A 26677-nucleotide genomic window follows, 5' to 3' on the forward strand; every position below is an offset into this window, starting at 1 on the left:
TATGCTGTTAGATGTCTGGTGTCTAAGATTTCCATTCGTGTCCTCCTCATCAGCAGCCATGAATCCCAGTTCTGGTTCTCCTTTGGAAAGGCATGTACACAACAGGAGCTATGACAAGTACCAGATGGTGAGGAAATTGTTGGTGTTTTAGTAAACCTACTGATTGGCAACTGGAAGTCCTTTCCATTGGTGTCAAATGTCTCTTCCTCAAAGCCTTCACTGTTTTTTCCTTTTATTCCTTCCTTTTCACATATTGCTCTCTTTCCTTTCACATTTCGTCATGTTCATTATCTTTTCTAGTCTACCATTATTATTGTACTAATCGGCCCCACTGTGATGAGAGAGCTGGCCATTCTTAAGTGCCTCACAGTGACATACTCTACACCATCTTATAGGCTTTCTAGCTCTAATCTGAAGGAAACTGAGTATTTTAGCTTTATATAACCTGAAATTGCAGTGTGCCAACATTTTTCTTGGCTGGTCATTCTGTTAAGACGTTCAATGTAAGACAAAGAAGAGGATGTCTATTAGCATCTTGAACTGGAAACTCACAGCTGACACTAGCTCCTTCCTAAATTATTGGGACTTGACTCATCGTTTCTTCTTTTATCATTCTAGAAATGGATCTTGACAATGATGATTATGTATCAGATGATATGTTTGTTTTAATGATAGATAGCTTTCTCATTAAGAAAATAACTGTCCAGAAGTAAGATTTTCATTTTCAAAAAAAAAAAAATCCGAGACACATATTATAAAATATGTTCTGTGTCTATTTTCCTCCCAACAGTCTGCATTTGGAGGTGTTGAACATTTCGATAATCTATTCATGACTGAATTGTCCAACGACTTCTTGGTTCTGGGTCAGACTGAAGTTTCCAGGGTAGCCTTCCTAAGTATAAGTCCATTTTATTATTGGATAAAAGGCAAGCAACGTGACCCCTACATACAAACTTATGCTGCTTTATTGTAGTAGAGGTGTATGGTTAATTAATGGACAGCCCAGTGTTAGGTAGATGACTCTTGAGGGCACTACAAACCTCAGATTTTAAATAACATGACAGAGAAGGTCACAATTTTTCCAGTAAGTATAAGACTCAGATCAACCCAAAGGAATTTTCTGCAAAATTCTAGGGCTCCATGCCCTAGGATAACTTGATAACTTGAGAGAAAGAGCAAACTTAGTTAATGGGATAAATTGATATCTCCCACCTATTTTTAAATTCCTATGATCTAATATATTTTTGCTTCAAATTTCATTTATTGAAAACATTTTCAGCGAAAAGAGAAAAAATATAATTTGCATTATAGTGGTACTTAAGAGGCAAGGCATCTGGATATGATTCAGTCATGAGAACCCTCATGAAGAGTCTAGAGTTCTTATCAATGTACTGTGAGGAAGAGTGGGTTGGCTCAGTAGGTAAAGACACTTGCTGCTATACTTGATGCCCAGATTTGTTTTTAATCCCATGGCTCCATAGAGAAAGGAAAGAACTACTTCTTAAATTGTGTTCTAGCATTTCAATACATCACATGATGAGTGCACATAGCAACTTGCCTCCCAAACTCTTCAAGTACATGAAAAACAAAGAATTTAGGGCAGTCTTTTTTCTCCCTCCTTCAGTGTCAGCCAAGCAAGACATTTCTGCTAATTGAGAAATCCTCATAAGAAGTCAAGTCTTTCAGTGTTTCAGTCGTGGACTTCCATCCTTTAGAACTGTGAGGAATAAAATAGTGTTATATCCAGTTTTTGGTATTTTACTATATAAGCTTAAAAACACTGCATCTTCTCTTCCTCTTATTTCTCTAAAAATTGTCCCTGTCTACCTATTTAGAAAGGTTGCAAAGAGGAATACTGACATGACGTTCATTTGGAGCAAATGCTCATTGGCACAATGGCTAAGGACCAGTACATAACAGAACAAAACCTGATTGGCCAGTTCATTTTGCATACTAGCTTATACATATTGCTAATCCTTTGGTTTTCACAGTGTGCCTATAAGTCAGGTAGGATAAATATATTTGTACTAATGAGAGAAATTGAGATTCAGTGATATATAACATGATTAAAAGGAGTAATGTTCTCTCCTCTATAAATGTCCTAGGCTATCTGACAAAACCCTAGAACCAGGCATGGATAGTCTTCCTTTTAGTTGTGATCAGATGTGTAATCAACACCTCTGTGAGGGGCAGTTCAAGATACTCACAAAAAATACATTAATGCACTGCTCTTGGTTGTCTCCTAAAACTTAAAGACAAGATCCCAGTGGAGGAGACAAACACTTCAGACCCAAGATTTGGAGGGACTGAGTTGAAATTGACCTGGAAGCCTCCTCCCTGAGGACTAGCTGTCAGAGTATAATAAAGAAAAAGAAAATGCCAAGGAGGAAAAAAATTAATGAGCCTAGCCAGCTCTAAAGCCTGTGAACAAGGAGAATAAGTTATTGAGATATTCCTAATTGGGCAACAGTGGCATTTTTATCTTACGGGTGTATAACAACTGTCTAACTGTACTTAAGGATTGATTAACAAGTGGGATTTTAAGTCTGGTACTGTAAACCCAGCTAATTACCCATGGGTAGTGATGTCGTGTATCCTGAGGGAGAACCTACTATTGCCATTTTCCTAAATGGCATTTTATACCATTCCTAAATGGAATAATTTTCACCAGTTTTTAAAACAATTTTACCTACAGGTAAGTACCGTTTTTATTCCTCATCAAAAAAAGTTTATTTTTTTCTATAGCAGGTAGTGTCTACTATAGAGATCCATAACTGGTCAAAATGCAGAGAACAATTTACCATGGTTTGCCCAGCTCCAATTAATATATCTACAATACAGCCTAAGCACAGAGAAGATTGCAGAGGCATCCATGGAAAGATTGCAAGAGATAGAAGACCAGAATGTCTGCTTCAAGACAGTGTCTTCCAGTCATAAATGGGAAGCTGTATCCATAAAATCTCAGCAATATGATTGCCTGGAGAAGCTCTGTATAAGCACAATATCAGTTGAAATGCCAGTGTGCATAAGGGAAATTTCACAAGGCCCCACCCTTGTATGACTAGATACTGGCAATCAGTGGCTGCTGAGAGAGGGAGAATCAACTTTCTCTAGGGAGTTCCTCCAACACTGATAGGTTATCTAATACTAAATAATCAGCCCTAAGTACCTGTATGTGCAAGAAACATTAAATGAACTAAGAAAAAAAATACCCTGGTATGTATGTATATATATATGTATATATGTATATATGTGTGTATATATCTATAACATATGCAATATATTCATGTAGGTTTATGAAAATACACACTAATGTGTATATACACATACATATATGCAAATAACAGAGAGTGGGGAGCATGAAATGAGTTGGAGTGGAGAAAGGGGCAAAAATGATTTCATATATTCAAGAATGAAATGCTCAAAATAAAATTAAATAAAAACAACACCAGAAGTCAAACCCATGTTTAGTACTTCTGTTTATGCTACACTTTCTATATTAGTAAATATATAGCATCACAAAGGGATTTGTTTTACAAGTAATATTTCAAGGTTGGGGCTATATAAGAAGGCCCAACTGTGCTGAACACTTTTTTGAGAATTGCCAAGGTTCAAATTGGTTTCATCTGTCCTTCCTCCTCATATCCTGAGGTATTTTAGTCTACTCTGTGATGCTATAACAAATATGGAATGATTGTAGTGTATAAGTCCATTTCCTCACAACTACTCTATCAGAACCAAGGTTCTGATACAGAAACCTTGGTGGACACCCCAAACCTTGTCATGATGTAATTGATTCATATGCCATTCTAGAACATGTTCTAGGTTTCTACACTTAAGATCTCACCCAGTAACTCTCTGTACAAATGTCTACCAAGTTTTACAAGCCATTTCTGTTCAATTGTATCTGAATAAAACTGTCTCCAAGAATTCTGTTGCAGGAGGAAGGTTTGTTGTGGCAAATTAAAGTAGATGCTAACATTAGAATATATAACTTGTGTGGACTTTAGAGTACTATTTTTTTCCTAATATGATAAAAGCTTGTATTCAAAGATAAGCAAGGTGAAATTACACAACCTGATTATAAACTGATGATAGGTAAATGCAGGACATGAAAATGATGACAAGACAGAATGTATACATTGATGTTTACCACTCTGTAATCAAAGGAAGTAGTGCTGGCATATCATCTGATTGGATTTCAATAAGAATGTATCTTCCAGATTCTACATCTCCATTTTTATAGTGTTGTGGTTTGAACCACAGGCATTACAAGGCTGTGCAAGTACGCTATTGACCTAATGCCTAGATCTAGCTGCCTTGTTCTAAATTAATGTTAATAATGAAGTTATTACTCTTACATGTGTGTGCCACTTTACATTTTAAAAACCTTTTAAAACACCCAACAAAAGTTAGAAGGAGGTAAAAGCAATATAAAAATCTCATTACATAGATGGGTAAACCAGTAAACTAGGAAATTCAGTGACTTACCCAAGGCCACAGAGTTGGCAGGCAATGAAGCAAAGATTAAAATCTATTTATTTGTGTATCAGAACATTCTTGTATCTTGCTGGTTCTGGGTGTTCTGTGTGTCCCCTGGTGGTGGATGCTATGCTCCGAGCTTCAGCCCTCCATCTCATGTGGCCCTTGGCTAGGCTCAGAGATTCTTCCCCAGCAACCAGCCCAGGAGAGCTTTCCCCAGCATCTTCCCATGCCATCAAATAAGGCCAGTGAACTAACGTCAGAATGAACTTCTCTTTCTGAAGGAAAGAATAATCCTAAAATATTCTCAGTCTGTTGGTTTCTGTCTCTTTATACATACACTTTTTTTTTTCAGAAGCAATACTCTATTAGCCTGTCTCTCTCTCTTTTTTTTTTTTGAGGAGTAGAGTTTCAGGTATGAGGACATATGATAAATTGATACCTTATTATTGCCATGATAGATTAACATTTTTGTCTGAAGAGTCCCCACAAAAATGTAACCTCATTACTACATTTTTATTTTTGATAGTTACAACAAAGAAGCAATATCATACATACCATTATCTTAATTTCAATATATATATTTAGTGTATATATATTAATATATATTTAATATATATGTATGTGTGTGTATACCACCACACCCTTTAAAATAACATCATCAAAAAATTTCAATATATATTAAGTATGTATATTAAAATTAAGATAATGCTAGAAGAGAAACATGTCTTTCCAAAGGAGAACTTACATGAACGTGTCAAAGAATACTACTTCTCTGACCTATGTGGTGCCTTAGAGAGGTTAAGGGCTTTCAGACTAGGATCTTGGACACATCTTATATCAGTTAAATAGAAAGAACAAAAATATTCTTAAGGATATTTTCTGTCCAAAGTTTCTGATAAAGTGAAAATGGTATATTTTATTATTCTTGTCTTCCTTTCTGCTATGCTAAACTGTCACAGCTTAGGAGAAGAGAGAGTGTTCTAAATTGCCTTCTGATCTTTGGACAGTCTGCCACATCATTAGATACTCAGTCAATCAAGGCACACTCAATCAAGAGTTCCTACACTCTCTAATTCCACAAGTTTCCCCAACTTTTTAAAGCTAGAGGGACAGCTTTTACAGATCTGCATATGAGAACTTCCCTTAGGACTACCCAAAAGTAGGCATGAATCATAAACTACATATATCTGCATTAGTTCTTCTGAAGAGTTTAGCTATGCTCAGTTTTTTGGGAGACAGGTGATGTCAGGATGACCTTGAATGTCTGACTTAACATTTCTGAGAGGACACAGCTATCTCCTTCCTATATCCCCAAAATAAGGGAGAGTACTACAGAGCTCACCCAAGATTCTTGAAAATGGAAGAACCTCAGCAAATCTGAACATAAAGGAAACACATTTGGGTTCTAAAGTTGAAGAAGGAAGGGCAGGCGCCTACTATCTCATGAGAAATACCCTAAATAATTTAATTTATCAGAAGTGGGGGGTCTTATGGGGAAGAATGGGTGTATGAGTTTGTGTGTAGAACTGCATGTAGCAAATCATGTGTGAGAAAGCTTATGGCATACAAATAAGACTAAAAGACTAGCCAAATGATACAAAACTCTCAATCATTTATATATTGTTGCCTTTTTGAACTGCTAGCCCCTTTTCTTTCTTCATCCTTCTTCCCTTGGAACTCTATGTCATTGGTTAATAAATTGCCACTGTTCTACTGTAAGTGTATACCAATGGTCAATTCATTTCCCAGATACAGAAGAACCCAGAACATGTCCCCCGCTGTGATCATGGTACGTCAAATTCATCAGTCATAGAGAAACACTTCAAGAAGGAAGCCTGATCATGTCTGATGAGCAAAGTATAGTTAGGGCTGGTCTATGAGGGTGGTGTAACAAGGTGATGAAGCAGACAGAGCTAGCAGGAGTTATCCATGGCATATATCTTGCTAAGTCATTCAACATTCTAACCCAATACTTATCTGCATATTATGTGATGTAGGAGGGATCCAATCTGCCTTAAGGTCATAGTCCTGTCAAATGTGAGGGAGATTTCTGGAAAAGTGAATCACTGACTTTGTGCTGCATTCCCTTATGCACAGAGACATACGAGAGGTATCGAAAGTTAGTGTAATATTTATGTATTTATTTTTGGTGTTGAAGGATGAACCTAGAGTCTCATGTGTGGTAATCTAGCTAGCCTTTGTCTGTTACTGCAGCACCATCCCCATAAGCCAAAAGAGAACACAGTACTCACCTGTGCACCTCAGGAGGATCCCTCTGGATTTTGGAGCTTGCCTCCACCACCTCCTTAGCAACTTTACCACTATGAAACACACAAATACAATGAATATAAGTAAGCACTCAAATAACGGGGAAGGGTGTGAACATTATCCCAAGGTAGCTTTAAGAGTCTATCCTTTCCCTTCTTTCATCGGAAAAATGTATGTGGAGGTTTAGGGTGCCTGTTAGGAAGATAACTTGGTAGAACAGGAAGTACACTACCTGAGGATAATAGCATTGTAACTACAAACAAAAATTCAAATGCACATGAATACCTCACCCCAACCAATCACTACAATGGATTCATTGTTACCCACCTGTATCGAAATCTACTTCCTTTAAAAAATATCTTGCTGCTTGACACAGTCTTGATTTGACTGGACTTTGCATACCTTCAAGGAAAAGCATAGAGATGGTAGTGACATTGAATAATTCAGGGCATGGAGTAGAACTGTGGTAATTACCCACTTTAACTTCTAGGTAGAAATTCATTTTACATGATGACTAAGATTGCACAAACACGATCTGGAGGAGTTTCTTAAAAATAGATATTTTATGTACATTATAATTTGCTGTGTTCACTGATTAATGCTATTTCCTTTTGTTGTTTGAGAATACTCTCATAAACCAAACATTTTATTTTATACTCTATTTCTAGATCAGGCCTGCAAAAAAAAGGTTTCAGGCATGTTGATGAATAGAAGGAATTGTTCCCTCATTCATATTTGACAGATATAAAGATTATATAAAATCATCATCAAATTTATTAGTGATGGAGACATTTTGTAACCTGAACCTATGTAAATATTAGAAGAGAAAACAGCTTTCTAGCCAGAAAGGCAACTCTTTGTTTTACAAAGAACTCATCATGTATTGCTTTATTAAGGGAAACGGGTTCATGATGACACAGCATGGAAACTAGCTTCTGTGTTACTTTGATGCAGTGCCCTTGAAAAGACAGGTGACTGGGATACATACGGATGATAAGCTCAGCCTAGTACTGACTCAACCCTTACACATAAACTTGAACAAAATCAATAACACTCTGAAAAGAACTCAAGAGAATGGTCTGCCTCAGAGTAGAGTACAGGTCTCCATGCTTCTGAACATTTTCCAAATACATAAAAACAAATTAGAAAGAACTAGTGTTTCACATTTGAGAATGGTTTAAAATACTGCTAATACAACCCAAAATTCGCAGCAGACTAGGCCCATACCAGATAAAGAAGTGTAGGCAATTAATGACAACTGAGAGAGAGAGAGAGAGAGAGAGAGAGAGAGAGAGAGAGAGAGAGAGAGAGACAGACTGAGACAGAGAGGCAGAGACAGAGACAGAGAGTGACAGAATCAGTCTTTCCCAATAAATAAGCTGCCTAGTGGGTTATCCAGTACCAAGTGGTCAGTTCTATAAAAGTATAAACGTTGTATTTATATATTTGATCAAACATATTAATTATAAAAATTAATAGACAAGATGCCATGAATTTGAGAGAGTGAGTGGGAACAGGAGTTTGAAAAAGTGAGCCAGAATGATTTTGTACATATGTATATATTACCCATATATAAAATTAAGAAAAATAAGGTACACAAATCAGCTTCAGCATCAGATTCATGGTGCAGGGGAAAAAACATGCTGCTTCTCAAATCAAAAAACAAAACAAAACAAAACAAAAAAACAAAACAAAAAAACCCCCCAAAACCTTGCAGTCCTACCTTCAGAAAAAGCTCACAGCCCTCGCTAGCATCGAATCCAGTTTCTGACTTAAATCTTACAGGATTTCTCAAGTAGATGGGTCAGAGGGATAAAAAAAATCCCATTGTGTCACTGTAGATGACTTGGAAGACAATAATTAGGATCCATCTCAAGAAAGAGATTATTAATAAAAACTGAGATACTTGAAGTAAACAGACTGGGGGCCAAGCATACATAAATCAGAAAAATTTAATTTTCCTCAGCACAATACTAGTGTGAGATAAAGCTCAGAGCAGTTATGGAGAACAGGAGAAACAGACCTATGAAAAGCTGAAGGGTGCAGGTGGCCTATGGGCTGGCTCTGACAACGAAATCCATAATGAGAGACTTACTCTTAGTGGCCTCAATTGAGAACAATGTTGGCATTGAATACGTTTAAGCCTGATGGCAGAAATTAGATCAGCATTAGAACTACATTTCTGCTGTTCACTTCTGTGGAATAGAACTAAAAGATACAAATTTGTACTCACTACTTCTAGCTGCATCCCCTCAACAGGATAATTAGTGCTAAGCAGTTTGTAAGGATGAAAGCAGTACTCTGAGATCTTAATACTTTCCATGCTTTCAATGCCTTTGGAAGATAAACTTCCATTAGTGTATTAGCCAACTCTCGACTCGACACAACCTAGAAAAACCTGGAAGAAGTCTTAGTGAGGAATTGTCTAGATCTGGGTGGCTTGTGGTCATGTCTGTGTGGGACTCTCTTTTTCATTAGCATAAGAAGACACAGCCCAATAGGAGGGAGAGGAGGGAGCAAAGGAGGAACAAAGAAGACAGCTGTTAAAATGCTTCAATCAAGCCTCCTACCCAAACCCCTCCGCAAGACTTAAGTTTTAAAATGGCCAAAGAGGGACCTGCCAGGAGCCCACAGGGCACAGGAACTGCAGAGCACACTGGGTATATAAACAGGACCCAGCATTTTGCACCAAACGGGAAACACACCTCAGTGACAAAATCAGATGCTACCTAAGGGTAAATGGCTGGAAAAAAATTTCAGATAAATGATCCAAAGAAACAAACTGGAGTAGGTATTCTAATATCAAATAAAATAGACTTCAAACCAAAACTTATTAAAAAAGGTAATGAAGGACACTTCACACTTGTCAAAGAAACATTTAACAAGATGAACTCTCAATTCTGAACATCTATGCTCCAAATGCAAGGGCACCTACATTCATAAAAGAAACTTTAACTAAAGATAAAAGCACATATTGCAGCTCACACAATAATGGTGGAAGACTTAGATGCCACACTCTCATCAAGGGAAAGATCCTGGAAAGAAAAACTAAACGGTGTAAAAGTGAAACTAAAATAAGTCACAAACCAGAAGGATTTAATAGCTACTGATAGACTATTTCGTCCTAAAACAAAAGAATATACCTTCTTCTCAGCACCTCATGGTACCTTCTCCAAAATTGACCATATAATCAGTCACAAAACAGGCCTCAACAGATACAAGAAGATTGAAATAATCCCATGCATCCTATCAGATCACCACAGACAAAGGCTGGCCTTCACACGACAACAAAAACAACAGAAATCCCACAAACTCATGGAAGTTGAACAATGCTCTACTTAGTGATAACTTGGTCAAGGAACAAATAAAGAAAGAAATTAACGTCTTTTTAGAATTTAATGAAAATGAAGGCACAACATACCCAAACTGATGGGACAAAATGAAAGCAGTGCTAAAAGAAAAACTCATAGCTCTGAGTGCCTTCAAAAAGAAACTGGAAAGTGCATACTCTAGCAGCTTGAGAGCATACATGAAAGCTCTAGAACAAAAAGAAGCAAATACACCTAAGAGGAGTAAACAGCAGGAAATAATCAAACTCAGGGCTGAAATCTACCAAGTAGAAACAAAGAGAACTATACAAAGGTTCAACAAAACTCGGAGCTGATTGTTTGAGAAAATCAGCAAGAGAGATAAACTCTTAGCCAAACTAACCAGAGGGCATAGAGACAGTATCCAAATTAACAAAATCAGAAATGAAAAGAGAGACATAACAACAGAATCTGAGAAAATTCAAAAAATCCTCAGATCCTACTAGAAAAAGCCTATATTCAACAAGCTTGGAAAATCTGAATGAAATGAACAAATTTCTAGACAGATACCAGGTACCAAAATTAAATCAGGATCAGATAAACCATCTAAACAGTCTCCTAACCCCTAAAGAAATAGAAGCAGTCATTAAAAGTCTTCCAACCAAATAAAGCCCAGGACCAGATTGGTTTAGTGCAGAATTCTATCAGACGTGCATAGAAGACCTAATACCAACATTGTCCAAACTATTCACCAAAATAGAAACAGAAGGAACACTACCTTCTATAAAGCCACAATTACACTTATATCTAAACCACACAAAAATTCAACAAGGAAAGAAAACTTCAGACCATCTTCCTTATGAATATAAATGCAAAATTACTCAATAAAATTCTCACAAACTGAATCCAAGAATACATCAAAATGATCATCCATCATGATCAAGTAAGCTTTATCCCAGGGATGCAGGGATGGTTCAATATGTGGAAGTCCATTAAAATAATACACTATATAAACAAACTGAAAGGAAAAACCATATGATTATCTCATTAGATCCTGAGAAAGCATTTGACAAAATTTAACATCCCTTTATGTTAAAAAGTCTTAGGAAGATCAGGAGTTCAAGGTCCATACCTAAACATAGTAAGAGCAATATACAGCAAGCTAGTAGCCAGAATAAAACTTAATGGAGAGAAACTTGAAGTAATACCACTAAAATCAGGGACTAGACAAGGCTGTCCACTCTCGCCCTATCTATTCAATATAGTACTCAAAGTCCTAGCCAGAGCAATCAGACAAAAAAAGAGGTGAAAGGGATACAATTTTGAAAGGAAGAAGTCAAAATATCACTATTTTGGCTAGTATACTTAAGTGACTCCAAAAATTCCATGAGAGAGCTTCTAAACCTGATAAACAACTTCAGCAAAGTGGCTGGATACAAAATCAACTCAAACAAATCAGAAGCCTTCCTCTACTCAAAGGAATAAACAGGCTGAGGAAAAAAAATGAGGGAAACAACACTCTTCTCAATAGTCCCAAATAAAATTTATCAATATCTTGGTATGACTCTAACCAAGAAAGTGAAAGATTTGTGTGACAAGAACTTCAGGTCTCTGAAGAAAGAAATTGAGGAACATCTCAGAAGATGGAGAGATCTCCCATGCTCATGGATTGGCAGGATTAATATAGTAAAAATGACCATTTTGCCTCTACAGATTCAATGCAATTTCCAATAAAATTCCAAATCAATTCTCCATAGAGCTAGAAAGAACAATGTGCAGATTCATTTAGAATAATAAAAAACCCAGGATAGCAAACACTATACTCAACAATAAAAGAACTTCTGGGGGAATCACCATCCCTTACTTCAAGCAGTATTACAGAGGAATAGTCATAAAAACTGTATGGTATTAGTACAGAGACAGGCAAATAGATCAATGGAACACAATTGAAGACCCAGAAACGAACCCACACACCAATGGTCACTTGATCTTTGGCAAAGGAGTTAAAACCATCCAATGGAAGAAAGATAGCATTTTCAGCAAATGGTGCTGGTTCAACTGGAGGTCAGCAAGTAGAAGAATGCAAATCAACCCATTCTTAGATCCTTGTACTAAGCTTAAGTCCAAGTGGATCAAGGACCTCCACATCAAACCAGATACACTCAAACTAATAGAAGAAAAGGTGGGGAAGAATCTCGAACACATGGGCACTGGGGAAAAATTTCCTGAACAAAACATTAATGGCTTATGCTTTAAGATCAAGAATCGACAAATGGGACCTCATAAAACTGCAAAGCTTCTGTAAGGCAAAAGACACTGTCATTAGGACAAAACGGCAACCAACAGATTGGGAAAAGATCTTTACCAATCCTACATCTGATAGAGAGCTAATATCCAAAATATACAAAGAACTCAAGAAGTTAGACTCCAAAGAGCCAAGAACCCTATTAAAAATGGGGTACAGAGCTAAACAAAACATTCTCAGGTGAGGAATATCGAATGGCCAAAAAGCACCTAAAGAAATGTTCAACATCCTTAGTCATCAGGGAAATGCAAATCAAAACAACCCTGAGATTCTTCCTCACACCAATCAGAATGGCTAAGATAAAAAACCCACGTGACAGCAGACACTGGTAAGGATATGGAGAAAGAGAAACACTCCTCCATTGTTGGGATTGCAAAACTGGTACAACCACCCTGGAAATCAGTCTGGAGGTTCCTCAGAAAATTGGACATTCCATTACCTGAGGACCCAGCTGTACTTCTCCTGGGCATATATCCAAAAGATGCTCTAACATACAGCAAAGACACATCTCCACTATGTTCATAGCAGTCTTATTTATAATAGCCAGAAGCTGAAAAGAACCCCAATGCCCTTCAACACAGGAATGGACTCAGAAAAGCACACTTGGTATGCTCTCATCGATAAGTGGATATCAGCCAAAAAGCTCAAATTACCCAAGATGCAATCCATAGACCACAGGAAGCTCAAGAAGAAGTATGACCAAAATGCAGATGCTCCCACTCCTTCTTAGATGGGAAAAACAAATATCGGTAGGAGGGGAAATGGAAGCAAAGTTTAGAGCAGCAACTGAAGGAGCGGCCATTCAGAGCCTGCCCCACATGTGGCCCATATATATACAGACACCAAAACTAGATAAGATTGATGAATCTAAAAAATCCATGCTGAAAGGGACCGGATATAGATCTCTCCTGAGAGATACATCCAGAGCATATCCAATACAGAGGTCAATCCTAGCAGCAAACCACCGAACTGAGAATAGAACCCCCTTGGGGGAAATTAGAAGAAGTATTGAAAGAGTTGAAGGAGTTTGCAAACTCATAAGAACAATAATGCCAACCAACTAGAGCTTCCAGGGACTAAACCACTACCGAAAGACTATACATGGACTGACCCACGGCTCCAACTGCATCTGTAGCAGAGAATAGCTTTGTTGGAGCACCAAGGGAAGGGGAAGCCCTTGGTCCTGTCAAGGTTGGACCCCCAGTGCAGGGGAATATGAGGAGGCAGTAGGGGGATGCATGGGGGGAATACCCATATGGGGGAGAGGGAGGGAAGGGGATGAGGGAATATGGACAGGAAACCGGGAAGGGGAATAACATTTGAAATGTAAGTAAAGAAATATATCTAATTTAAAAAAAATAAAAAAATAAAACCTCCAACATGAGGCATGCAAAGCTCTTTTTTTGAGTTGTTGGTCAGGATTGTTCAAGAGTTTCCCCATATATTACAGACTACTGCTATTGCTGTTGGTTGCCCCTCAGAAGTGGAAGTTAAGTTTCTATTTCTTAAAATACCATGCACTTCAGATGCAGCACCCAGAAGCTCTTGAGGCAGAGCAGACCTGGCTGTTTTCTTGCTGAGCTCTAGCTTTTATGGTACCAAGATGCCAGGGAAACTTCCAATGGAACAAAGCACCCAACAGTCCTATGCATCAATAATGCATATGAACTCCAACAGCAACCACTATGGTACTATTAGAGCGTAATAATGACATGTATACCAGGTAGTAATCAATAGTTCTGGAATTGGACTGAAGGCCCACTCAACAAGAGAAAAATCATGCCTGGTACTAGAAACCTAGGCAACTGTAATGAAGTCATGAATCTTGGAGGAGAACCCACAACTGCCATATTACTAAAAGAGCATAATCCCTAAGTGCATTCTAAATATTTATGCTAAGACACTACACAGATAAGTGTAGTTCTCACCACTAAGCAAGAGAACTTTTCTTTGCAACACACAGAGATCATTACAGAAAACCACAAGCAATTAAAATGCAGCAAGGTACATCCACAAACAAATCACACATCTAAGGGTCAGGGATCATTTCAGAATAAGATGTGGAAAACTATAAGATCCAGAGGATCAGGAAGTTTGCTATGGGATTGTTTCTCTTACCAGTATCAGGAGTTACACCCATAAAGTGTCACCAAAATGATTGTCTACTCATGTGCAGAACAACAGTAGACTAGCGAGCACCCAAGAGGTCTCATTCCCTAACAAAGAACTATAGGCAAGTACGAAATCTGAAAACGGGAGGAATATATTCTCCAGGGCACATCAATTGGCTATGAAATACCACATAGTCATCTGAGAAAACATACATAGAAGTAACACTTTCAAGACTGAGCAGGTTCTATTTACTTATTTATGCATGTACATCTACATATAGATATATAATACAATTAATTGAAAAAGACCTTGAATTTGAAAGAGAGTAGGAGTGGCATGTGAGAGAATTTGGAGTGAGGAAAAGGAAGGGGAAATGATATAACTTTATTAAAATTTCAAAATAAGAGAAAGAATTGAAAATAGTTTAAATTTATTCTTTGAGAAATTCATATACATCCAATGCAGTTTAGTTATATTCACTCCCACCTTCCTTCCTATAAGTCTTCTAGAATCTAGTTTCACCCCTCCCTCTCTCAACATCATGCCATTTTTATTTTAATAATCGCTGAGTACAGCTCATAGTATATATATATATATATATATATATATATATATATATATATATACCCACTACAAGGTCAATATATCATGAAACACACTTCTAGTCTAATGGGTCAGATGCACATACCCACAGCCAAATATTAGGTGGGTTTCAGGAAACCTCATGAAAGAATGGGAAGAAGCACTCTAGGAGCCAGAAGGGCCAATGACACCAGAAGAACATGGGTCACAGAATTAACTAAGTAGGAGTCATCAGGGCTCACAAGGGACTAAAGCAGCAATCGCAGAGCCTGAATGGGTCAGTACTAGGCCGTCTTCATAATGCAGTTTTAGGTTGGAGTGTTTGTGACTCCTGTCAGTGGGAGCAGGGCATTTTTCTGACTCTTACCTGCTCTTAGGACCTCCCTTTCCCCTACTGGGTTGTCTCATCTGACCTTAATGAGGCTTTGTGCTTAGAATTATTGCATTGTGTTATATGCAGTGTTCAGTTGCTATTCCCAGGAGGCTTGCTGTTTTCTGAAGGGAAGTGGTGGTTTAGTCAAGCTGGTGGAGAAGAAAGGGGAGAAGTGGAGGGAGGGAAGGCTATGGTAGGGTGGTAGGGCTGTAGTATATGAGGGGAGAAAACATTTTTTAAAAAGGAGAGAAAGTACTTCTTAGTCTTTGATTTTTCTTCTTCCTTCCTTCCTTCCTTCCTTCCTTCCTTCCTTCCTTCCTTTCTTTCTTTCTTTCTTTCTTTCTTTCTTTCTTTCTTTCTTTCTTTCTTTCTTTCTTTCTTTCTCTCTTTCTGAGCCCCCTCTGTTTGGTTTGGTAGCACAGTTTTGATACGGTTGTTCACTTTCTTTTTATTTATTTTTTCTGTTCTTTGGATATTCTAGACATGAATCCTCTATCAGATGTATGTGTGATAAATGATTATGCTCCTCATTCATATTACATTGAAATAGAATACAGATAGGTATATTAAACAAAATAAATATGTAGTTATTGGTAAGACATAAAGGGGTGCTTTATAAACCTATTATCAAATAAACATAAGAGTCTTACTTATAAAAGGCTTGGTTTTCTACCCCACATTTCCATAAATGTTTGCAGGCAGCTGGTGTTGAAGTATGGAATGCCAAAACAGCGTTCTTCTATTAAAAATAACAAGAAAGGGGCATGTTAAAAACAGATTACATTATCTATTCATGCTTTTCATTAAGGTATTTGTATTCTACTACATTTTTTTTTGTTGCTGTACATGGGTGTCGCTTTAGGTATACGGGTCTACATACATTCCTGTGTGGAGGCAAAAGATTGATGTTGGCTATCTTCCTTTACCATTCTTTAATTTATTCTTTTGAGACAGTCTCTTACTGAACCTGGAGCGCACCATTTCAACTAGAGTGACAGGCCAGCAAGCTCTAGAGTTAGCTCTCCTTCACACGCAGCTGGGGGAAAGGGTTTTATATGGGAGCTGGGTATTCAAACTAAAATCATTGTAGTTGCACAGTAAGCACTTTACCCATTGAGCCTTCTCTCTAGGAACTCCTTCAATATTAATATGTTCATTAAAGATGAAATGATATGGGTTTTCCCTTACTCATCAGACATTACTTATTCATATAAATGCTGTACAAAGCTGATTGATTTGTACTCCTTACCCATACTTTAGGTACCATTTACCTCTCTATCAATTTTTGATTAATTTAAAAATCACTTCACTGGAAGAACATTTGAGTCAAATATCAAACGTCAAGGAAATCAGCAAACCTCAGGACTAGCTTTAAGGTTCAATATTTTGCTAATAGTCACCACTCCCCAGTGAACCCCCAAAACTATTGGGGAAAAAACACTTGGGAATTATAGACTGCGGCCATGATACTTTATCTAGTATTGATTTATGTCTAATTTCATGCAGACTTTTCCTTTGTTCCATTTATCCATAATTTAGACAAAGACTTACAGAGTTTATATTGAATGAATAAAGTTTACCCCAATCTGTCTTTTCAACATAGCTTTATACAGTTATCATTATTCCCTCACTTTCTTTTCACCCATGGATTGCCAGTAAATTCTCTGGTTTACACTATTTTCAGCAAATAGCTTCCATTATCCATACTCTTCAAAGTCACTCTCCTTGGGAGCAACCACACTAAAAGCTATTTTATTCTTGGATCGTTCTCAAGTGCACACACACTTGTATATGCACACAACTAATTATAAAATTAATATCTGACCTCTTTCTGGGAGCCAATCACGTAAAATGTCTTCCCTTCAAACTTCAATTTGCAGACATCTGACCTAAGAAAAGAAAGTTTCTGGGTGAAAACAAAATAAACCTTACAGATAATCAACATGCCTGACATTTCCATATGAATCCATCTGACTCACAAATGCCAAGGAAACTACAATGAATCAAAAATTTTTCTTAATCATCAGAGATGGTTTGTTGAGAATGAAATTCTCTAAGTAAATTATGTAGAAATTTTCTTCCCAAGAGTTGACACACTGCAAGCTCAGAATTATTTCATTTTTATACAATTAGGATATATCTTTCATTTCAGAGGTTCTGTTTATTATGAGGTAATGTTTATTTGTAAATATTAGTAACTGAAACATCAATTGGTGAGCACATTTTGAAAAGTGAAAAGAATATTAGTAGGATAATATGGACTATTTTTTCCATTCTTCTCCAACCACTTCTAGGAAGAACATATACCACATTACAGATTTTCAATAGAAGCATTCCTGTCCACACTGAAATTCTCGAAAAATGTATGGTCAAAAGACAACTTTGATTTTATCTCAAAAGGCTATTTGAAGTAAACCTGCTTTGAATGTAGATCCATGGTCATTTCCTTGATGAGTGAAAAGAAGTATTTTAATATCTCTTTTATTTAATTTTTAGAATAGTTATATTGGAGGAATATTTCTCCCATGAGAAAAGAAACAGTGATACTTCATCCATCTGTTTCAAGTTAGGTAGAGAATTTTGAAATGATAACAGAGCTGGATTTAAAAAAAACACACACACACAATTATGATTTACATGAGAAGAAAATTTGATTTAGCAAGAGATGCATGGTTATAACAAATAAATATGTTTAAGAAGAAGCCAGGGAGTATGGAATCCACATGAACACAATACCAGTAACATAGGCAACCTGAAGAAATGAAAACAGAACCAAATACTCCAGAGACTATTTACCTCAATATTTCCCCTCCACAAACTGATGTTCAAGTGGGAAAGACATGATATCAATCTGCATTTAGGTGCAGTAGCTTCTAATTCAAACGCTCCAGGTCTCAAGTAATTTTGAAAACCTGAGTATATAATGTCCTCCAAGACTTTTGCAGTCCTGGGATAGAATGAGGGCAGTCTTCAAGTTACCCATGCTTCCCAAACTATATTGGAATATCTATGGTATCTACCCTGGTATTGACTGAAGTTAACACATTGGAGCTTCTTTGTCAGATGCTGAAAAATCTAGAGAAGAAAACCAAATAGCAACATCATATAACAATTTATAGTTATCAATTACACCAGATTTTCAAAGCACTCTTATAAGTATTCCATTTATTTCTCCTCCAATTCCTTCACCCTTTCTAAGACCATCATATATAACCAATACCCATTTTATGAATGAATACATTGAGACTCAAAGAATTTAAGAGTGAGTTCTGAGATTCCTAACCGTGGAAGAAGAGGACAAATGGGTACAAAGGAGGATTGGAAGTATGGCTGACTAAAAAATATCAATGATACAATAGAAACACATGTATAAAAGTATGGGTTTTAGACAGGTACACCTAGCACTTAAAAAGAGCAGAATGCATAGAAATAGACACCTATCTAGAACTAATTTGCTATTTTGAGTCTTTTGTTTGTTTCATATCAATTTGAGGATTTTTTTTTCTATTTATGTGAAGAATGAGATGAGGATGTTGATTGGGACTGCATTGAATCAGTAAATTGTTTCTGATTGGAAGGACTTTTTTTTTCAATGTTAATTCTATCAAGTTATAAGCTTGGGGGGGGGTCTTCAAATTCTAGTATGTTTCTCATTCTCTTCACACATTTGTCTGGCACCAATGGCAAGTGTGGCCTGGGTTCTGTGAAGGCTCGATGCCCCAGTGTAGGGGAAAGCCAGGGCTGGGGGCAGGAGTCAGTGGTAGGTGAGGAAGCACCCTCATAGAAACAGGGGCATGAAGGATAGGAGAAGGGGGAAAGAGGACTACATTTGAAATGTAAATAACGAAAATTTCCAATAAAAGAAAAATAAAAAATAAAGCTTTCATTGTAGAGGATTTTACCTCCTTGGTAATGTATATTCTAAATATTTTATTTTATTTGAGAAACTGGGGAGAGGAGTGTGCCTATGATCTTCTCAGAAGTGTAAAGACTGGTGAATTTTGTAAGCAATTTATGTATCTTAACACTTTGCTGAAATTAGTGGTAGTTTCTACAACTTTCCTAGTTAAATTTTGGGAACTTTTTTGTACAAAATAATATAATGTTCAATTTGGAATAATTTGGCATAATATTTTTCTATTTGTATCCATTCTTTTGCCTTATTGTACCAGCTAAGGATTCAATCACATAATGGATGAGGAGTAGGTATAGTGAGCAGTCCTCTCCCATTCCTGATTTTAATGGGGCTGATTAATGGTTTTATTTATTTATGATGATATTGGCCATGGGGTTGTCATACATAACCCTTATTATGTTGGAATGTTTCCTACACTCCTACTTGTTCTTAGGCTTTTATTATGAATAATGTTGAATCTTATCAAAGATTTTTTCCTTTTTGCTTCTATCGAGATGATCATGTGATTCTTGTATTTTTGTCTACGTATTTGATTTATTATATTTATTTCTTTTGAATTTGTATCACCTGGGTAAGGCCAACTTCATCATGAGACATGCTTCTTTTAATACATTCAATTTTTAAGTATTTTATTGGCGTTTTTGAATCTATGTGTTTCAGTGATATTGGTACACACACACACACACACACACACACACACACACACACACACGAGTGCACATATGTGGTTACCTGGGTTTGCTATGAGCTTCATAGGAGAGGTTTGGAAATACTTTGTTTCTAATTTTTTTTAAAGATTTATTCATTTATTATATATAAGTACACTGTAGCTGTCTTCAGATACACCAGAAGAGGACATCAGATCTCTTTACAGATAGTTGTGAGCCACCATGTGGTTGCTGGGAATTGAACACATGACCTCTGGAAGAGCAGTTGGGTGCTCTTAACCGCTGAGCCATCTCTCCAGCCCTCTAATTTTTTTTTTGAATAATTTAAGAACTATTGGTTGTACTTCTTTGGAAGCCTATTGAATTCTGCTTTTTCTTTACAGGCGATGAATCTAAGAATCATGAAAGAAACAGGTAAAAGCTTACTACTACTTGTTTTACTTTCACTTTTATTGATATGAAAATACTCTGTCCAAAATGAACTTAAGGGAAGGAAAGTTTATTGCAGGTTAATCCATCATTGATAGAACCTAAGGCATGAAGTCAAGAGAGGAACTTGAAGGCAGCCCAGCACTCTATTCCGTACAGCAAGTACCAACCAAGAAATCTACTTATCAGCTAATCTATACCACAGGGACCATAGTTATCTTGTAGTTTAAGACTACCTGCATAGGAAACGGTGCTGCCTACAGTCACCTGGCCCTTCCTGTTTAATCAAGGCTATTTCCCACAGAAATGTCCACAGACCAATTTGGCATTTTTTTCTGTTTTTGTGATAAACACCACAACCAAAAGATAAATAAAAAATCAACCTGCAGGGGCAAAATGGTTAATTTTATACTACACTTATAGGTAAGGTCTTAGGGAAACCAATGTTGTAGGAACTCAAGGCAAGAACCTGGATGCAGAAACTAAAGCAGGGACTACATAGGAATGCTGCTTACTGGTTTACTCCTCTGGGTTGCTCAGTTACCTTTCTTTTTTCTTTTTTTTTTTTTAATTCTTTTTTTCGGAGCTGGGGACCGAACCCAGGGCCTTGCGCTTCCTAGGCAAGCACTCTACCACTGAGCCAAATCCCCAACCCCTCAGTTACCTTTCTTAAATAGTTCCAGTCTATTATTCAGAGATGGTACCACTAAGAAAAAACTGTATCATTCAGTATCAATTAATAACCAAGGAAAATATCCCATAGACATGACCAGAGGCCAGTTTGAGACAACTCCTCAAGTCATTTTTATTCTTTTTGTGTATGCCTAGAATTTTGGGTCAAGTGACAAAAGCTATGTAGTAGAATCTACCCCTTGTATATTTGACAACAAAAATATTATTGTTAAGCAATAGTTTTTTTTTACTTTGTGCCCAAGATATCATGTTCACATCACATCATAATATAAAACACAATCCCACCCACTTTTAATAAAATAAACCCATATGGTCTTTAAAAACTGCAGGAGTTTAAAAGTCAAAGTTCTTTTTCAAAATTCAGTAATTTTACTGTCAGATACTGTGAAATCCAAAATATGTCATGGTATAATATTTCTAAAAAATATCCACTAGAGCACAGGAAGAATGATATCAAATCAAAATCAAACTGTGAAAATAGCTCACTGTCCAATGCCCGGGACTCATTCATAATCTTTATTCTCCAAAGGGCTGAGCAACCCCCACCCCTGGAGCTGCACAGTTAACAGTACACACAGAGGCGTGGTGTGCTCCACTTTACATCTACTACTGCTCTTGGTGCTCATCCCATGGTCATGTACCTGAGACTACATTCCAAGATTCTCTCCAGGAACCCTCGTCCTGTCACGTGCTACCAGTTTTCAGCTTTTTTTCTGTGTTTCTTTCAATCTTGGGGTTTCTACTGCAATTGAGGCTGCACCATTACAAATGGCTATTCCTAGATTTCTTCTTGGAACTCTGAACCTGCCATGTAGTGTCAAACCTCAACTGTTTTTTATGACATTTTTATGACTGCAAAAGCAGTATGATGTGAGAGACTCATACATATTACCATGTTTGGCTCTCAGGTTGAGATGGAGTTTTGGTTCTTTCTGGACCATAGCATCTCTGTGCTGATTCTAAGGACATACGTCAGAGAGTTCACCTCAGTGATGGTGGTCTTATTAAAACAACTGCTTTTTCTGTACCAGATAACAATATTAATTTTTCCACCTAAGCAATCAAGCTTTCTCTTTCACAGAGTCTGAATATAAAGTATCACACAAACAACCCTGATAGAAGCTTTTATTCCTTCACAGTCAAGTCTTCATTATTTACAATGCTTTCAACATTGTATTCCAATTTCCCACAGAACAGTCCGTTAAGCTCTAAACACTCAATCTCTTTTGCGACCCAAAGCTCCTGCAAAAATCCTGCAATAATCTTCTCTTAAACTAGTATGTTCAGGTGTGCCACAGAAGACCCTACTTTAGGACCCACTATTTTAAAAAGATAGTATGTTTCTTTTGAGGCAGTGACTAAAGCACAGACCCTGGAGGAACATTGCTTGCTTGTTACAATGGCTTTATTTGTTACATTTCTTATGCAGCCCAAGCCTGCCTGTTTAGGGATGCTATAAACCACAGTAGGCACAGGTGATGTTATATCAATTAGCTATCAAAAAAAAAAAAAAAAAAAAAGGACCCACGCATATGCCTGTGGTTTAATGCAGTTTTTATTGATGAAGATCCTCAATTGAGAGTCACTCTGCTTAGGTATGTCTAGGATGTGTGTCTAGTTGACAAATGCTAACAAGCTAACACACTAGATAATTTTAAATTGTATCAAGTTGACAGTTATAGCTAACTAGAAAACTACCTGACAGTCCCAGAAAAAAAATAATGCTAAAGAGAAAGAGGGAGAAGATTAAGAAAAAGGAAGTCATTTTATTCAAGGACGTACTTACCATTTTCTCAAATGAATTCTTTTATTTCCCTGGAATACAACAAAACCCGCAGCAGTGAATCCTAAAAATGCTGTAGCACCTCTTGAATCCTGAGAAAATAAAAATAAGGAATATTTCGATTGAGAAGTATGATAAATGACATGCTCATTGTCCTCCATGTTGGGTTAATTTTAACCAAGGCCAGCAACCACAGTCATAAATTAAGTGTTTATGATGGAATTCCAAAGAACACAACTTCTAAATTCTGGACAAAATCTAGGGTTATGTATTGTTTCTCTTTCAGAAATCAACATCTTATCCCAGCAGGAACACTCTAGTTTCCAGGGTTCTGAGTTGCCTGTGCTTTGTGTCTACTCTATACTGCCAGCAAACTGTTCTTGGTTGCCATTAGCCATCTAGTACAATGAAACCAATGTTTTGAGCATTTTCTCACCTGATTCAACCATATGCAGAATTTCTGACAATATCAAAATCACCAGAAAAAGCCTACTTATCTCCTGACCAAACCTGAAATTCTAAGAAACTCATGGATACCATAAGGTCAAAACATAACTGAAAAATCCAAACAAGAAACAAATAGAGGGAAATACATTTCTGGAAAGAATCTATGCCATTAAAAGAAATAAAGGCATTATATTATTACAAGTGGCATATGGGAAATATTATAAAACAATTGTACAGGCAGAAAGAGATGATGCATGTGACAATACAGACAAATAGAAGCTCCTTAGCACACCAGTGTCACTTGGCAGCCTGACCTTCATGCTAACAGTGCTTGAGGTAATCAGGGTGGAGTAAGTTCTGGGAAAGCAGATACTTATGAAGTTCCCAAGTGCTTATGATGAGCAGACTGAGTGAGTAATATAGATCTATTACTTAGGTATAAGCTGTCTTTGTCTGGGAAAATGTAGATGCTCAAAGAGTAACTCCAAAACTTAAAAAAATATCCTGATTGACATGAACTCTTAGCTTAGAATTAGTACAATTATTTGTTTAATCCATAGCTAAAATTCAGAGACAGAAATATTGATTACATGAATAATTTTTTGAGAATATGAACACAATACCACCGTATAAAATTGATAAGAGAAAAAAACTTTGTGCCTTGGGAGAGAGTTAAATTGGCAAAGTACAATCTAAGTATAAAGATCTGAGTTGAAATCCTCAAGTCCATACTTAAAATTATCTAGAGTAACATTGTGTATCTGTAAACCTGTCCTCGGTTATGGAATGGGGGAGGGTTGTTTAAAGATACCAGCCTGGACAAATCAATAAGCTCCCATTCAGTGAGAGACACTTTCTAATAAAATTAAGGTGCAGACAGATTAATGAGAGACACCCAAGGCTGCCCTTAGGCTTCCACATGTAAGCCCATACAAGTACAAACTCACACATACATGTATCACATGAGAAAGAGAGAGAGAGAGAGAGAGAGAGAGAGAGAGAGAGAGAGAGAGACAGAGAGAGAGACAGAGAGAGATAGAGAGAGAGAGAAACAATGACCAACACAGAGAAAGAATCTGTGATTCTGATAAAAGTTGTTTATATTTCACCCTTGTAGTAAATGTTACCAAATATTATGAAAAAAGGAAAGAAAAATTTAACAAATATATTCAGTTAATATAACTTAAAATGTTTTTTTCTTTTCCTTTCCCATATCTCTGCTTTTAAGACTTCATTGAAAATTAATATAATTTTATTTTATGTAGGTGTAATGTTATATGACCTTGGTGTCCAGAGGTATCCAAGAGACTCCCAAAACATACAGCCCATTGCTTTTTCCTTGGGAATATGTCAGAGATGGAAGGTCAGACTATGTTGCTAAAGGCACTGTGCACTTCAGAAACAAGGCTCAAAGACCTCTAAGCTGGAACTCACCTAAAAGCTCTTTCTATGGGAAACAACTTTCCTAGTACCAGAAGATACCATGCAAGTTTCCAAAAGAGTGGGGCAACCAATAATCTTTTTTATTCTTTTATTGGATATTGGATATTATTGGAAAGTAGGGTGTAGCTATGTGGAGTGAAAGAAGATAGTTCCTAGATTGAGTTGTACAGCTATAATCTCATTTGATAACTAAGCTAAAATCATATCTTTACTTTGGTATAGAATTTATTTGTTAAAAAATTTTAAAAGTACAAGGTTAGAGCCGGTCCTTCTATTGATGCCACTACAAACTTCTGAGTTGACTACACATGTGAATTAAGGACCAAATAGCAAATTCATGGCCCTGAGTTTGTTAGATTACTTTCAAGATAATAAGATAGTTAATGGAGAACAGTCCAGATTACCTTATATAGATAGATGGTTTTCAAAAACGTCAGAAATCCTCAAAATATGAGATTTAAAGTTATTTACCTTTTGTTAAGACATATGGGCTCATAACAGTTCCCCTTTGCCAGATTTAATGAAAAAAATTGAACATCTCTATCTCCAGGGGAGGTAATACTTTGTGGCTAGGAAGCCACTGGGCAGAAACTGCCTATTTTATCTACAGACTAATAATACTGTCCAAAAAAGGACACTCTATGAAGAATAGTCGACTGATAATTTTGCCAAGCTAGAATTATCAGCCCTTCAAGATTTCTGCATTTCAAGAGTGTATGAGTTGATTTTGGACCAGAAGGTTGAAGACTTGCACTCACATGCTGCTAACAGAGAACTGTGCTAGTGGAGATTTATCTCTACACCTTTCAGTTCTGGAAGCTGTGATAACCTTCCTGATGGGTTTGAAGAATGATTATAGTCTCATAGCTTATCAGGCTGTTAGACTTTGAAAATGCATATTTTATTAGATAGTTATCAGATAGTATACAAGCTAGCCAGACTATAACATAGATTTTAAGCCTTTCTTAAGCTGGAATGGAGAACTAAATGTTCTGTTGAACTGATAAGGTGTTGGACTGGGTGTTAGGTATATTTTATGCTTTTGATTACAAAATGATAATAGTTGTGCTTAGCTTATATTTGACAGAAAAGTTTTTTTTTTTTAATTAGGCAAAAAGGGTGAAATGTAGGATGATGTCATCACGTAGATGAAGGCAGGAACAAGATAGAACGAGGCCTGTCAGTGATGAGAAGGAAGGATTGGTGGGAGAAAAGTTTTAGAGAGGATGAGACTGGAACTAAGGAGAAGGGGAGAGGCAGCTGAGAGAACATGGAGGTAGATGTTAAGATTCTTCTCTGCACATTTACAGGTTGTTATGAATATTCTTAAGGGGTGGAAGTGTACAGGGCTTTGTATGTCTAGGTGAACAATTACATCTTATCAATTGGATCAGAAGTTATTGTGCTGTGTGCTCTTTCATGTGGCCATTTAAGTTCAAGAGATACATGGCTTGCTGGAAACACTACGCCACCACAGAATTGGGATGTATATTTCTGGCATGGTGGCAACCTGTCTTGGGAACTAGATGGGTAGAGAGATTGTTGCCAGGCTTAGGCTCGGGCTCAGAGAGAAGCCATCTGCAGTGTGATATGGGCTAGAGCCAAGCAGGTGAGATATCTTGGGGCACTATGGTGCTGGACCTAGTGTGGGGTAAAGGCAGCTTTTATTTTAATTTTGCAGCAACTCTCTCTCTCTCTCTCTCTCTCTCTCTCTCTCTCTCTCTCTCTCTCTGTAGATTATAACATCCTTTACTTTTGTTCTATACATTTAGTGTTTTGATTATTATTTGTCATGGAAAATTTATTTTCTGGGGCTCTTTTGGTGTGAATGCTTTTTGTACTTTGATAGGAATATCTTTCTTCAG

General features: G+C 36.9%; 1 protein-coding gene across 1 annotated transcript in view; it reads right to left on the bottom strand.

Moving 5' to 3' along the window:
* Positions 1-26677, bottom strand: part of Frmd3 (FERM domain containing 3) — a 195163-nt gene that overhangs the window by 22272 nt on the left and 146214 nt on the right. The window contains exons 8-12 of the mRNA XM_032896836.1: positions 22926-23014; positions 17259-17322; positions 16084-16172; positions 7081-7155; positions 6738-6806 (exon numbers count right to left, since the gene is read on the bottom strand). Coding sequence (XP_032752727.1) covers positions 6738-6806; positions 7081-7155; positions 16084-16172; positions 17259-17322; positions 22926-23014 — 386 coding nt within the window. The remainder of the gene's footprint in view (positions 1-6737; positions 6807-7080; positions 7156-16083; positions 16173-17258; positions 17323-22925; positions 23015-26677) is intronic.

This window comes from Rattus rattus, chromosome 1 (genome assembly GCF_011064425.1).
Source record: "Rattus rattus isolate New Zealand chromosome 1, Rrattus_CSIRO_v1, whole genome shotgun sequence".
NCBI lineage: Eukaryota > Metazoa > Chordata > Mammalia > Rodentia > Muridae > Rattus > Rattus rattus.